General features: G+C 36.0%; 2 protein-coding genes across 2 annotated transcripts; one reads left to right on the forward strand and one right to left on the reverse strand.

The window, feature by feature from the left end:
• The first annotated feature begins 227 nt into the window (after positions 1–227).
• Positions 228–3,613, forward strand: LOC119192325 (trigger factor-like). The gene is made up of 3 exons (XM_037446142.1): positions 228–374; positions 1,976–2,172; positions 2,394–3,613. The coding sequence occupies exons 1-3, from the start codon at positions 349–351 to the stop codon at positions 2,522–2,524; spliced, it is 354 nt and encodes a 117-aa protein (XP_037302039.1). The 5' UTR covers positions 228–348; the 3' UTR covers positions 2,525–3,613.
• A 5,631-nt stretch (positions 3,614–9,244) lies between these two features.
• LOC115440355 lies at positions 9,245–13,495 on the reverse strand. Its single transcript, XM_037446143.1, has 2 exons — positions 13,372–13,495; positions 9,245–10,999 (listed from the first exon to the last, which is right to left on the reverse strand). Exon 2 carries the CDS (start codon positions 10,004–10,006, stop codon positions 9,245–9,247), a length of 762 nt encoding a protein of 253 aa, XP_037302040.1. The 5' UTR covers positions 10,007–10,999; positions 13,372–13,495.
• Positions 13,496–15,490: the final 1,995 nt, after the last annotated feature.

Consider the following 15,490-nt stretch of genomic DNA (forward strand, 5'->3'; position numbering starts at 1 on the left):
GAATGGAACATTTTAACGATTGTATTTTCAAACAGAACAGAAAGAGCTAAGTAGATTGATAGGTGCCCTCCTCTTTCCAAGTAGAATTCAAGGTTGTTAGTAGATGAACGTTAATCCTATATCTATCTTATTCCGATAATAGCAATTGCCTATGGTGTTGTTTCAGCATGCTGACGTAAACGCGCCAACTTCAAGGCAGGTGTGCGTCCCCGCGCATGATATTTTTCCTTCTTCTTCCTTCATTTGGTCGTCGGTGTTTGTGCAGTGAACATTGTTTTGCGTTGTGCGTAACACGTGCTATAATTTTAAATTCTTTTTCCAATTTTCATTTAAAACTTGCTTATAATTATGGCAGACGCAGCCGTTGAAAAGAAGTAAGTAGTTTTTGAATTATTCATTCATTATTTCTAAGTTTAGTGAATATTAATTTTTGGCGGCTTCGTAAAACGTGATCAAAATGGCTTCCTTTTTATTTGTGAAAATAAGTATCCCGTGTTAGTTTGCAAAGTTTTTGCCATAAATATTCGTTTTTAATATAACCATGCGATAATATACAACTTTCTAGAATATTGTTTTCATAACTATCGATAGTTTGTAGATGCTTATTTTGTAAACGTTGACATGAGATAAGACGCGGGAAAATATTGTTTCGTATTGATAACAGAACTACAATGAGTATTTGGCTGCCACACGTATTTCATGAGTCAAAAAAAATTGGGTGGATTGCGAGGCGTCGTTTGGATTTAATGATTTTTTTCGGAACGCCGTATTAAAATAAATGATCGAGTTGAAAGCACGCCGGGTGGCGGGCGCGGGGTCGCTAGTTCGTCCAAGATGGCGCCACCTGCGCGGCGTGCGGCGCGCGGCGCGGCGGTGGCGTCCCCGCGCGCGCCCGTTTGAATTCACCGAGACCTCGAGTTTTGCAACTGTGGCGGCAAGTCGGGTTACGTTATCGACTTCGGACGCATGTTGTCATTAGTTATTTTTAACGCTTCACGAGTCGCCAGCGGCCACTGGCGAGCCACGGTGGTGTCCAGCGGAGCGAGTAACGCATTCATTGAGCGGCTAAGCGCAGCTCACGTTCAGTTTCCTATGTTGCAACTTTCCCACATGCAGCCTTGCGCAACAGCCACTTGTTTTGTTCCGGCAGACTTTTCCTTTTACGTCGCCTCACTCTGTACTTGAGAATTTGTAGCGTGAAATGCACTATTTGTTACTAACAGACTTCTAGGCCATTAGATAGGTAAGATATAATAATAATATTATATTTTGTTTATAACGGTATTGCTTACATTTGCATTTGTTTCGAGTTCGGTCGACCGCTTTCGTGGCGTACAACTAAATTGTAGGTTTAACTTATCATGATTAGAACTCGCCGACTGTCTGTTATCGCGCGTTTGCAAATAAATGCTGAACTCAATACTGGCGGGAATATAGTGAATACATTAAACTACGGACTTGCCACTTACGTAGAATTAGGTATTAGAAAATAATGTATATTCATGAGTAATATATAAATATATATAGGCAGTGAAATTATAAGTATATATTTGCTAAATAATAAAATATATTACGTAAAATTGCGCTTTCAAACTGAGACGAGCGTAACTTAAACAAAGCACGAATGTAGGCCTTCAATGGTGCAAATAAATTTACAATTGTTTATATTAAAACATCTGGATACTTTGGCGCATCAACTTTGCAACTAAAAATATTTGGGAATATTATTATAATACGCCATTTTTAAATTATTGAGTACTGACTGTATCGTAATTGTGTAATTAAGTACCTATTTCTTATAATTACATATTAAAAATAATTTAACGTCTGCGTCATGAATCTTAATTAGATGTCATTCTTAATTAGGTTTTTGTTAATGTACGAATGTATGAATGCATCACTTATTTTCATTAATAAGCTTAAAACATTGTTAATTATTAAACATTGTTTTAAAAGATACGTTCATGTTTTCCAGAGACGCCGCCGCGCCTGAGGAGGTCACCTCCACCGAATCCAAGGAATCTCCAGTCAAAAAATCTCCCACCAAGAAAGCCGAAGTACCAGAGAGCAATGGAAAGGAAAACGGAACTGAGGAGGCGGCAGAAGAGGCGCCGGCAGAGAACGGAGACGCGGAAGAAAGCAACGACGCCACCGAAAACGGCGACGCGACAGGTAAATGGAATGAACTACTTTTCATCAATATATGTACTGTTATCAAAAAAACAATTCTTTTATATGTGACATAAGGTATGATTTATCATGGATCATCAAACTTGATAACAAAGTTAAAAATATTTTCGCTAAGTACGAATGCGATAATTTCTAATTTTGCGTATATTATAGCATATAGGTAAATAAGTGCGTGAAAATAATCGACTTATGCTGTTTTACAGAGAAGAAAGAGGCTGGTGTGAAAAGGAAATCTGCGGCAGCCGATGAGGTCGTCGAGAAGACCACACCTGAGAAGAAGGCGAAAGTAGCGGAGGAAGCCCCCCCGGCAGAGGCGGAGGAGGCGGCCGCCTAAGCCACACGCACACCACCACGCTTGGTTTACTGCAATGCATCGACGTACATTAGGGCTCAACTCCCCGATATATTTCCCAACCCCACACGACATGCCAAAACCATAGTTTTTATACATTTTGTACATTGTGAAGAGTTGAGCTCTTTTGCGACCGCACTTTAAGTTTAGGTTTTATAATACATTGTGTATTACCTTACCTGTGAAGTACCTGTAAATTGTAAATGTAATGTTACTGCAGTGACCGAGTGCATAGCAGTGAACTGATCGCACGAGTCGGTCTGCGTGTCGCATCACGCTGTTTGCGATGTGTTTGATCAGACTACGGTTACTGAATTGATGGACGTGTCACGGGTCACCACTGTCGCCAGTAACGTACTGCCAAAGTAATTCACCGTGAGTGAACTCAATTCACAATCCGTTCTGTGAACGACGCGTTTTGTAAAACAGCTTCCGAAAAACAAGGATTTAGATAAACTAAGATTAATTAAAGCGTTTAGATAATTAATTCAGTTGTAAATTTAAGTTAGCAGTTAAATGTCGCACATTTATATATTTCATAGGCATTATTACTTAACCATTCAAACATTCCTTTGACATTTCGGTAACGGATTGCAATGTGGACGCGCCGGGAGACCTGCGATAGTGTTCATGATGTAAAACTAATTTTAAGATTGAAATTTAATTAAAGTTCAAAGTTGACAAGGTGATAGTTTTCATATTGATATACTAACTCGCGTGCTATTTTGTTTGTAATTCTATGGACGTCTTTATATTCTTATATCCTGTTTTTCTAATTTATTTTCTTTATGATATGTGATAGTTAACAGACCTTGATATAAGATAACCTTTATGGAAATGAATCTTCATTTTTATTGTCATAATGACTCGTAACACTGTGTTCCTTACTAAGTTATAAAATTGTACTAAAGTTTTGACTAATTTTTTCAAATTTGTGACTAAAATGTTTCAAACTCGTTTCGAATACATTAGTATTAGAATATAGTGGCGTGTACAGTTTGACATTTACTTCCCACAACTGTGGACTTAGTGATTGTAAACATTTCTGGCAATAAAATAGTCCAATGAAAAGCATTGTTTTTGTTACTCATGAGGTTAGTATGCGAGGTTATCACCATCCTGCCAAGTCTAATTAATAAACAACTAGAATTTATACTAATATGGGTAATTTATACGACAAATTATCCACATTACATAGGTATTCGTAGAAAAAATATTCTCGGGCTTTGCAAGTATTGTAAATATTACGCCTTGCGTAAGATTATGAGACTTCTGATACCAATAAGATTTTGAGACTACCTGGGCCCTTATTCTGTATGATAGTGTAAATGCGTTACGCGGCCGTGTCATGTTACCTTCGAGAAATGTGCGTGGAATGGTATTCTGTAAGGCAAATTTCTATAGTCCTAAACATGATGCGTTGTGTTACGTGCTTGTTACGCACTGTTAAAATAACGTGCGGGATAGAGAATAAGGCCCCTGCTTTAGTAAATTCATAAGAATATGCATCCGAAATCGATGTGTACGGAAATCCAGAACATTCCATGAAACAAGTTTCAAATCTGCATTCCACAAACTTCAAGTGTGAATAAACGGTTATGTTAGTCGTAATCTGCGCTATAATAAACAAAATGCAGACATTTAAAATTATTAAAACAAATTCAGTGTTGTAGTTTTTTTTTGTTATCGTTCTACACTGGAGGAAGAATCTGAAAAAGTTGGAAGTGGGTATTTGGGGAAGGAGAAGCAACCCCCTTAGGATAGGAACAGGCCAGGAGTTTAATATTACGCAGATAAGGGTGCGTAAAACAAAGAAGTATTTAAAATGTATTTATTTATGCATACATAACGACACAATACGGTATAAATGTGTGTGTGTTGTACTTTCTATGTAGTAGTTATATTAACAGTTGTACATATTATATCATGTAGATTTTTTGTTGGCGGCAATAAACATGCCACATCCTCCGTAGTCCATTCATCACGTGAGACTTGAAAGGGGGGGTGGGGTGCGGAAATAAAATACGAAATATGACGGGGGGGGGTTAATGAGATATCACGTGTAAGTATTTATGTTTCGTTGATCGCGTGATTTCTAAACTAAGAAGCGGCGCGTGACCTTTGACTCACCGTTGCCTAGCAACTATTTCCCCGCGGTTCGCGACAACATGCATGTTAATGTCCGTCTGGATATTTTTATCTCGGTGCTTAATTTTCCAAAATTTTGACAGACTATACCTATATCTAAAGATTTTTCTAAACATTTCAATATACTTTGTACATATAATAATTCTTGGAATGACTTTCCAACATTAAAATTTATTGTGACTATTGAATTGTAACAGAAAATTATAATTTACGAAACAATTTACTTCAAGAGACAGGATTATACTGTATAATTTATACATATTGTGTAACACACCCCGAAATATGCATGAAAAATGCTTAAAATATGAAAAACTTTTAAATATGCAACATCAATGAATGAAGAAATTAATTATTAAGTTTTTTTACTTAAAAATCAGCATACCATTTGTATGTACTTACTAATATATTATAAAAATCATCAGAGTGCCTTAGTAACGTAGTTGCCTGTATTACGTATGTGGTACGACAATGACGCTGAGATCTTTGGTTCGATCTCGGTCAGACAATATTGGATTTTTTTTATTATTCATACACTTATTGCCAAGCTGAAATATTATATATTACCTCGCTTCATTCAGGGATTCCCCATCAAAACAACGCGCTTACCGTATTCTTAGTAGCTATGTTATCAAATTTTATACAAATATACAAAAAAAAATCATATTTCTACATTATGCTTAAGGCTGTTTGCTGGGGGGAGGTTAATGGGATTATATACAAAAACCGGCGAAAATGCCCAGAACATTTATTTATTTATTTATCTATTTCAATTAGAACGGATAAACCAATTACACTTATTAAGGTCAGTGGGGGGAAGTGCGCCATAAAATTTTCATAGCTGGATTCAATGCAAAATAATTTCTTTTTGTGCTGACTTAAGAATGTAATTTTATTAATTTAAGAATATTTGGTATTTTGTGATAACAACCTATATATAGCCATTCAAGGAAATCGGACCATAAATTAATAATATTTTGCTCAAAGTAAAAAAAATGGTAGTAGGCGCACTTGCCTCCGGAAATGGGGTAAGGGCGCCTGTGTAAAAACGCCAATATGAAACATTATAAAGAAAACACTCACTTTAGTCCATAGAGAAATAAGTTTTAGTCGCATTGCTCTTGGATAATTTTTAATCACTCAATATTATAATAAACTATGGCTGCCAAATCAAATTCGGGGTAAGTGCGCCATATATATGTAAATCAGGGCTTGAAAACATTTTAGATTTTTTTTTATATATAATTTTTGCTATGTTAGAGTTTTGTGTGCGGATATGTTGGAATAAAAAAATGGTAGCCCTAATATAAAATCCATTTTATTTCTAAAAACTAAAAAAAACATACAAAAATGTAGGAATTAACAATTATAACTCAATTACTTAGAATTTGGCCTTATGACATTTGATATGTTTTAGCTGCATTATATCCAGATAACGTGCCTGACCGAACAGTTGCAACCTATTCACGTAAAGTTGCTCTAGACCGAGGTATTTCAGTTTTTCTTTTGTAAAAACGAATTAACTAATACGCCCTTTTATTTAAGTCGGCTCAAAACAAAATACCTTGAGTACAAAAAATTCTGCTGTTAAGTATAACATTTTAATAATAATAATTCATATTAGTAAAACTTATTCTCAAAAAAGGTTGGTTATATATGGATCAGGGGCAAGTGCGCCATACGACTATTAACTGTGGCGCACTTGCCCTACTCGACAATTTTTAGGTACATTTTTTCGCATTGCTAAAAATCCTTTATTTTAGTATATATAAATAAAATTCAGGCAGGAAGTTAAAATAAAAGGTTTAAACTATGTATTCACCTTACTGGTTTACAGAAATATGTTAAATTACTTGAAATATTTGATGTTATCTTTCACGGGGTCATCTTGGTTTACAGGTCTAAATGACACTTAAAATAAAATGGCGAACAAATCGTGTTAAAATGAACATAGCCATTTATGTTTTTTAGTGGAACTGTATTTCAGTTAATAGCATAGATATAAGATTGCGGTAATTGTATAACATTAATAGTTCTTGATTTTTTTAGGGTAGGTGCACTTACCCCGTCGGCGCACTTGCCCCACCTGACCTTATATACTAGCTTTTGCCCGCGGCTCCGCCCGTGTTATAAAGTTTTTCAGGCTAAAGTTTTCCGTTATAAAAGTAGTAGTTTCCCGGGAGCCTATGTTCTTCCCAGGGTCTCAAACTGTCTCCATACCAAATTTCATCTTAATACGTTGGGTAGTTTTTGAGTTTAACACGTTCAGGCAGACAGATGCAGGGGGGGACTTTGTTTTATAATATATTCTTTAGAAGTTTTTAAGAGGAACAATCCCGTCATACATCATTGTTGCATAACTTTAATCGTTTACGCAGCGCACGCAACGGAAGCTCTCAAAACTAATAAATTGTCCCCGTGTTTGCAACATGTTTCATTACTCCTCCGCTCCTATTGGTCATAGTGTGATGATATAAAACTTAGAGCACTCCAAAACAAAGGGCTATTCAACACAAAAATATTTTTTCAGTTCGAACCGGTAGTTCCTGAGATTAGCCATTACTGCTCCGCTCCTATTGGTCATAGCGTGATGATATATAACTTAGAGCACTCCAAAAATAAAGGGCTATTCAACACAAAAAGAATTTTTCAGTTCGAACCGGTAGTTCCTGAGATTAGCCATTACTGCTCCGCTCCTATTGGTCATAGCGTGATGATATATAACTTAGAGCACTCCAAAAACAAAGGGCTATTCAACACAAAAGTTTTTTCAGTTCGAACGGGTAGTTCCTGAGATTAGCCATTACTGCTCCGCTCCTATTGGGTATAGCGTGATGATATACTTATAGCATATAGCACTCCACGAACAAAGGGCTATCCAACGCAAAAATAATTTTTCAGTTTTGACCGGTAGTTCCTAAGATTAGCCATTACTGCTCCGCTCCTATTGGGTATAGCGTGATGATATATAGCCTATAGCACTCCACGAACAAAGGGCTATCCAACGCAAAAAGAATTTTTCAGTTTGGACCGGTAGTTCCTGAGATTAGCGCGTTCAAACAAACAAACAAACAAACAAACTCTTCAGCTTTATATAATAGTATAGAAGTATAGATAACATTATAAATGTCTATCATTCGGTGTCTAGTAACTACTGTTTACTTAGTACTACATGTGTACAATTTACGTTTGAGTTGGCTATTAAACATTATTTATAAGTGATGAGTTTGAACATCAATTGACGTCATTGATGATTGTCCTAGCTAATTAGCTAGGGCAAGCCAAGGACGTGAAGAGGTGGATCCAGGATTTGAGTTGGGGAGAAGGGTCTTGATGAATCTAGTTAGTTTTTTGCATTTTTGGCTATATTTAAATTTAAACTATACTCTGGATTTAACTTAACTTTTAGAATAATAGGAAAATTCTTAAATATCATACAAAAAAGTACCAATCTATCAAGCATCACATAATCGCATACACGTCGCAACAGTATCCTCAAAATCAATTTTATAATCATTTACTGTTACCTACTTACGTATAATAAACTATTTCAATCGTAACATATGTCAGTAGGTGTATTGCATTAAAACAAATCACTCGCATAATAAATATAGTTAGTTACACATCACAAATTCTGTACATCCTATATAGGTACTACACTTTCTTTTAAAATTAACTTTCAACTCCTCGGTGGAAATAAATTTGTTAATTTCATCTTCACTACCAAACTTTATTCTTTCTTCGGCTTTGATACGTTCAATTCGCCTAACGTACCTTTTGCACACCATAATAAACGTACTAACATCTACTTTTGTCACTATCATCTGATATTTGGTATACACATCTAAAATGCTGTTGTAAACATTGGACGGGAAAATAGTTACTAAATCATTGTTATATTTCTTTCTTTTAGAAATATAATCGATATACTCAGACAAGGCGGGATATTTCTCCAAATCTATCACGCACCTAATAAACAGCTTGTATAGAGATAGAATTCTATCAAACTCGAGCGTGTCGGCTGACTCATAGTTTACCTTAATTTTTTCTTTATCATCGTCGTTGCTGATAACTACTTTCTTAGTAATATTGACCAATTCTGTGTAAAATGACTTATTTTGGTCGATAGTAAAGAAAGGACGGAATGTCTTATCGCAAATTTCATGGGTGCTTTTGCCGGCTGCAGAAGTTTCCAAGTCACCTACGAAATGCATCAGATGCACATAGTCATTCAAATGAACCGTTTCTTCAACTACATCGTCGCGCAAAATTTCTTTGTGGTTCAATTTAAGATAATTCAGCTTGTAGAGATTAAACGGCTTTTCAATTTCACTGACGAGAAAACCATCCGCAGTCTTAAAGATCCTTTCCAACAAATAGTAAACTTTCTCCCTACGTTTCTGTATTCTCTTCAAAATCATCACATGGCTGATTAGTTCTTTACGTCTTTCAATAGATTTTAAATCTAGATTATAGTTAAAGTACTCCAAGATTTCAAGCATACAATGGGCTACGCCATAGAACATCCTTAAACGTTCTTGGTTGAAATTTTGTGCATCATCTTTGAAAATACAAGAAGACAAGTTCAACGCAGTACCACAACGCAGTTAGCAGCGATGTGTTAATTTGAGGGTCTAATGGCAAAGATGACAGCCCAATTTTGCAGACTGTTAGACTTATTCGTCGCATAGCATACTTTTGGAACTGTGCGACAACATTTTTATCCATCCATTCTTTGTTATCACAGTTCTTCCACAGAACGTAGTAGAACAACCCAACATTGAAGTTAATCTTTTTGGAATCGAAGTACGTCGCCGACAGAATGTAGTCGTTGTATCTATCGAATTCATCTGTGTCTATCAGCACAAGGCCGCCATGAAAGGGTCTTCGTGTTCGCGGTTCAGTGTTAATATTGTTTTCCAAAAAATGTTTGTAAACATTCAAAGTGTAAAAGTAGCCAATAGACTCACTGATGTCTTTATCGTTCATCAAAAACAATGGACACTCCATCGTTGATTTAAATTTACTAAAACTGGCAGGCAAGACTTGACCCGAAGAATTATTTTCATGGAAAATGATTTTGTCCAGCAAATTTAATTTTGAAAGAATTACAACAGGGATTCCTTTGTCGTCGTCCAGAATTATATCGGGGAAAGCTATTTCCTGTTCGGCTGTGAAGTTGACGTCAATGATCGGTTCCTCTTCAACGGACTTGTCAAACTTCGTGTCAAACTTCAACGCGTCAAACGAGAAAGATTTAGTCTCGCTGACGATGTAATTGATCAACGTTGCAATAGATTTCTCAACTTCAACCGTCATCTTACGGACGTCAATAAAGAGACTCCTATACCAATCGGTACGAACAAATTCAAGTAGAAATAAACTTTTGTCCTTTGTTTCTAGGTTAACTTGGTTATGTTTTACGTTCGATTCCGATGTCAACTCCTCAAATAATCGAGCTCGTAGCTTCTTCAGTTTGTCGATCTCGTGCAAAGCACTGGCATCTCGTTTGGATTTAGTGAGGAACTTCAATTTAATGTACGATTTTAAATTATCTTTTTCGGAATCAAAGTTTTTATATTTATTTTGTCGTAGTCAAACTCAACGGAAATGTCAGTGCTATCATAAAGTTCGTTATTACAATAAACCATACAACGGCTTTTAAAGAAAGACGATGCTACGGAAAGGTCGATTTGCTCCCGATCTTCATTAAACGCATGGAGCACGACAGTTTCGTAATGCATATTCTGGTTAGAACCGATACACTCTCGTGAACTATTATCGTCAATCAAACCATCCGTGATGATGTACAGCAACCTGATTTTGTTATTTTCATTACAGATGTCATAGTTTTCTTTTAGCCAGTCAATAATCGTTTTCGGACATGTACCTTCATAACCACCTATGAGTTGGAGATATGTTGTTCTAGTTATATCTTCGTCAATTTCGTCGCACCGGTCACCCCAGTGTAAGTAAATAACTTTGGATTCTGTCGATTGTTTCTCAGCATTCAATAGTTCTTGCTTAATTTTTTCTACATCATTCTTGAATTGTTCAATAGTGTTCACACCGTTATTGTGGTAATACTTGTTGTCGATAGTTGAAAACGAATTATCTTTGGCGTAGATATAGAAGTCGACCATTTTCGCGATGTAAGAACTTATCCGTCTTCAAAGTCAGTCAAATCCTTCTGTTGAAGACTGATTGGCACCGATTCTGCGTTATTTGTGCGTATTTGTATATTGTGCGAGATGCTCAATTTATATTTGTCAATGACTTTCTATTACCAAACTGCAACGCCTAAGCAGGTTCCTAGAACAACAGCAGGGGTTAGAATCGTGGTAAAAATTACAAAAATCTAAAAATAACAAGAAGGTCAAAGTTTCATTACTCTTGAGGATCATCTACATCATAATAGTGGCAGCATTTCTGATGCAATTACGATTATTGTTAGATCCTTTGCTGGTAACTTATTATTAATAAAAACCAAGAATAATTGAATACAACATGTCTATAGTGTATATACTGGTTACTAATTTTGAAATCTGTGACGATTTAAAATTGAACTTTGTATACGTTTCCTTATAAGTATTGTTCATGCATTTATCTAGTTTAGCTAATTTTATTAACCGCCGATTACAAAATTTGTTGCCAGTATATACCTACATTATTTTTTTTTCTTTTCAGTGGTTTCTAAAAGGTTATTTTGTATTAGTAATAACAAATAGAATATCTCAGTGGCGTAGTTATATTGTGCATGCGGCTAAACTATGAACTCTGAGGTGTTATACCTCTGAAAAGAGAATAAGGCGTGATATTATATGTGTAAGTATATTAATATTAAATAAGAAATGAGCCTAACAAAACCCAATAAAAACACCACTGCAAAAGTGACGGTAAAGCAAAATTCGTAATTTCGTTGATCATATACTTATTCCAGTTATTTGTTTAAAAACCCAATTACTGAACCTCATTGGCGATGCGTCCATATAAGTCGATCCCTACCGAGTCCCCTTTCGCAAAATAATAATTAAAAAAAACAATAATATAACTAGAATAATAATAGTACTTATCCAAACAAAGAATCTAATATTTATTAATTTAACACTGCAACGATATCGGTTGTTTATATCAATTAACTCGCGCGCAGTGCTCGCGCCGCCTGGTGTTTCAAGTAGGGTTGCTAGATCCAGGCTGATCATTTCCTGGACATTTCTGGGGCCACGAACGGAATCAGAGTTTTGGTCTTTGGTCCGAGACTAAACTAAGTAGGAATTACCTAGAACTATTGGTTGATGAAAAAAATACTTTTTTGAAAAATCTTTTCACTTCACCCGCACTCTGCGCTCCGCTCGCTTTCTGGCTAATCGGCGAGCGACGCGAAGCGAGCCGCTCACCTAACGCAGTGCGAGCCAGGGTCGTAGCTAGACTTGAATTTAAAGTAGGGCAGCTGTTATTACAAGCAGGGCGGAAATAAAAATGTTACTGAATCTGATCTGCTCAATCGATTTTTGATTTCCTTGACTCGTGAAAGTGAGCAAAAAAAAAAGTTTAATACTTAGGTAATTGTTAAGGTAATATACAGATTGTAACAAAATTCCCATAAATCTCGAAAGAGAATTATTTCACCCATCAATACGAATAACTCTTACTATGGGATAAAAAACCCGCTGCTCCATATATTTTCATTGAATAGTAATGTACAATTTTGTTAATTATTAAGGTAGGCCATTAGTATTTAAAGGTAGGGCATTGCCCCACAATGCCCCCCTAGCTACGGCCCTGGTGCGAGCACGCTGTTTGGTTTGACTTTTGCAGCCGTAGTATCGTAACTTTGTGAAAAAAACTAGTATTTTTTCATTCCGGGACAGCAAAATGAAATTACTGGACACGGGACGACACGCAAAATTCCGGGACAATCCCGGCCATCTGGCAACCCTAGTTTCAAGTGATTAGTGAACCTGCTGGCCGCTTACGCATAGCTTCTCTCGCGATATTGTTGTCCCTTTCACACGCAGAGCGATGTCTGTCTAAACTTTTGCAAGTGATGTAAAAATACATGCATGCATGCGTGCATGTATATTTGTTTTTGTTGAAACCTATGCGCAAAATATGTGATTATTGTAAATTCAAAAATTAGACAACAGTTCTATGTTAGAAGGAAATTAAGTACTTAAGTATGATATTTTACTGATTTTAAAGTGGAACGTGGATACCAAGTACTTACTTAAATCTTAACGAATATAATAACGTTTGTTGATAAAATTGATATGTAATCTAAGTTATTTTTGTACACAATAAACTGCTATTCTCTTTGATGAATTAGGTAAGTAAGTATTTGTTATCGAAAATAATTTACATTTACAAAGTTATGTTTTGAGCGTAAACTAATGTATGTATCCTTAGTCCGTGATTATAATTTCAAAAAGTACCTTCTTACATTATTCTGGTTTCAAATTAATAAGTATACTTATTATTTTGTCGTTAAGTAATTTGGTTTCGATAGGTATGTATGTGTTATTCTTCCATTCTATGAACGTTTGAAGTCGTATTACCTATGCGTTATAGGTAAGTATATTAAAGGTGGTTGATTTCAGAGTTAAGACTAATCTTCTTGTTATAGGTTAGTATTTTGTTTTCTGTTAAACTAATCTATTATATTTATAAAAATCATGATGCCTTACCTAATAATCTTTATCAATCCAACTATAAAGATATAATAAACACTTTTGTCACTTTCCAAAATAATATCGATTATCCACTGTGAGCAGGAAACTTGTTTGTACAATGGTCGATAACTCACTGACTGAACCGAGTGATTCCAATCGGAAGATGCCTACGCTATCCAGATAGGCGTACGCAATGATTCATACACATTGCACATTTTTATTAATATGGTGTAATCGAATATTCTTTGCACCATGTTGCATTATCGGTCGGGTCTCACAGACTTAGTGGCTCTGGTCCACTCTGGATGATGAAATCCTTGACCTAATATAAACTACTCTTAAAGACAGAACAGCGAGTGAAAGACAGCTTTATATTCTTATATCCAGTATTTATAATTTATTTTCTTATGACAGTGGTTCATAGCCTTTCGGCAAAATGAAGTAAAGGCGGGCCGCACTTTTCTTAATGTTACTTAATAGCGAGTACCATTTTTATCTTCGTGGGAAGTGCATTGGCATTACTGCTCAGCCCCAAAGGGAGTGGGGGTTGCAGAGCGGTTATGTTGGGGTCAGTGGTCTTACGACCCGACGTTGAACCGTCTGAAGAAATGGAAAACGTCAGACAAACGTCAACGAGTCTTTGAGACCCCTGACCGACCGCCCATCTGTGACCATCCGATGGCTTCTATTGTGGAAATATCGGCAGGGAGCCGTCCACCGTTAGTGTTTGTGGTGACCTTCGGGATGGGTGGCAGCGTGGAAGGTAGGCCCCGCGCTGTCGTTGACGCTGACAGCATCCTTTGGTGTGTGGGAAGCTTCGAGCCCCCGCTCCATAGGAGACGGCGGCACCAGGCCTCGTAAAGTGTACCGCTAAGATGTTTTTTGTAAAAGTTATTGTGTACCGTGTTTTATTTTGCGACACCAGCGTCATACACATCGTTAATCCTTCGACCTGTTACTGCAGCACTGGTGCCACGGTGGAACTCATACTCGTAAATATAGCGATATTTCATGTTTTCCATTGCGCGATATGAAAACGCCATAGGAAAAACTAATCAGGAAAAAAACAATTAATAAGTGACTGTGCATTTATAAATTTGAATTTAGAATTCTTAAACTGATCTTGTAGTCCATTGAAAAGTTACATTTGGGGTTGCGTTTTTTAGAGGACGCAATTTTATTTTTTTGAAGTGTAGGGGTCAGTCTAAAGCTAAAACCAAGTTTGTGGGGTCGCCACCCTTGTCCCACGGCCGCCATCTTGAAAATAGGGGTTGAAATGGTTTTACGATGTATCTCTTAAACTATTTATCTGACAAAAAAATATATAAACATTTTTGTTGCAAATTAAATTCTCTACAACTTTGGTCTAGTAACTTTTGTCGTAGAACTATAAATAAAAAGTTATAAGCGAAAATTTTAAGAAATTCAATGTTAAGCAATGTCCATTGCAACGTCATCAGAACGTGTGTTTATAAGGTTCAAAATACTTTTTGTACTCTCATTAATACCCAAATACCCAAAGGACCATTAGGGAACAAAAGAACATCTGCCTGCTATTATTATTATTATTTCTAACCCTCCCATTGTAAGAATAGCTGATAATATTGTGTTGAAGTTGTCGTTCAACTTATATCTTTTAGTTGTGCTGTGCTTTAAAAGACTTTTAAAAAAATGGTTTAAAAGACTTTCAAAGTCAAAATGCTAATAAAAAAATAGTTTTCACTAAAGTTAAAATCGTGTCTAAAATCATTCGAAATCGTCTTCACAATTAAAAACAGAATAAAATACATCCGCACGTACAGAAATATGTAGCATATGGTTTTAGCTTTAGACTGACCCCTACACTTCAAAATAAAATTGCGTCCTCTAAGAAACGCAAGGTAAGGCCTAAAAAATGTAACATTTCAATGGACTATTGTAACTGTAAAGTAAAGTACGACAAAACACCTATTTCATATGTAAGGACCTAATAAAAGAATTATTCAACATATTATGTGATTTAAAAACTGCAATTGAGAGAAATCATCTGTTCGTCGAAAAATAATTATGTTTATTCAGCGATAATTAAAAGATCACTTTTGTCCGTCCGTGTGTCTGTCTGTATATCAAGACTCTTTTCCCAAAAGAGAGCTAT

Source organism: Manduca sexta, unplaced genomic scaffold (genome assembly GCF_014839805.1).
Source record: "Manduca sexta isolate Smith_Timp_Sample1 unplaced genomic scaffold, JHU_Msex_v1.0 HiC_scaffold_2619, whole genome shotgun sequence".
NCBI classification, from domain to species: domain Eukaryota; kingdom Metazoa; phylum Arthropoda; class Insecta; order Lepidoptera; family Sphingidae; genus Manduca; species Manduca sexta.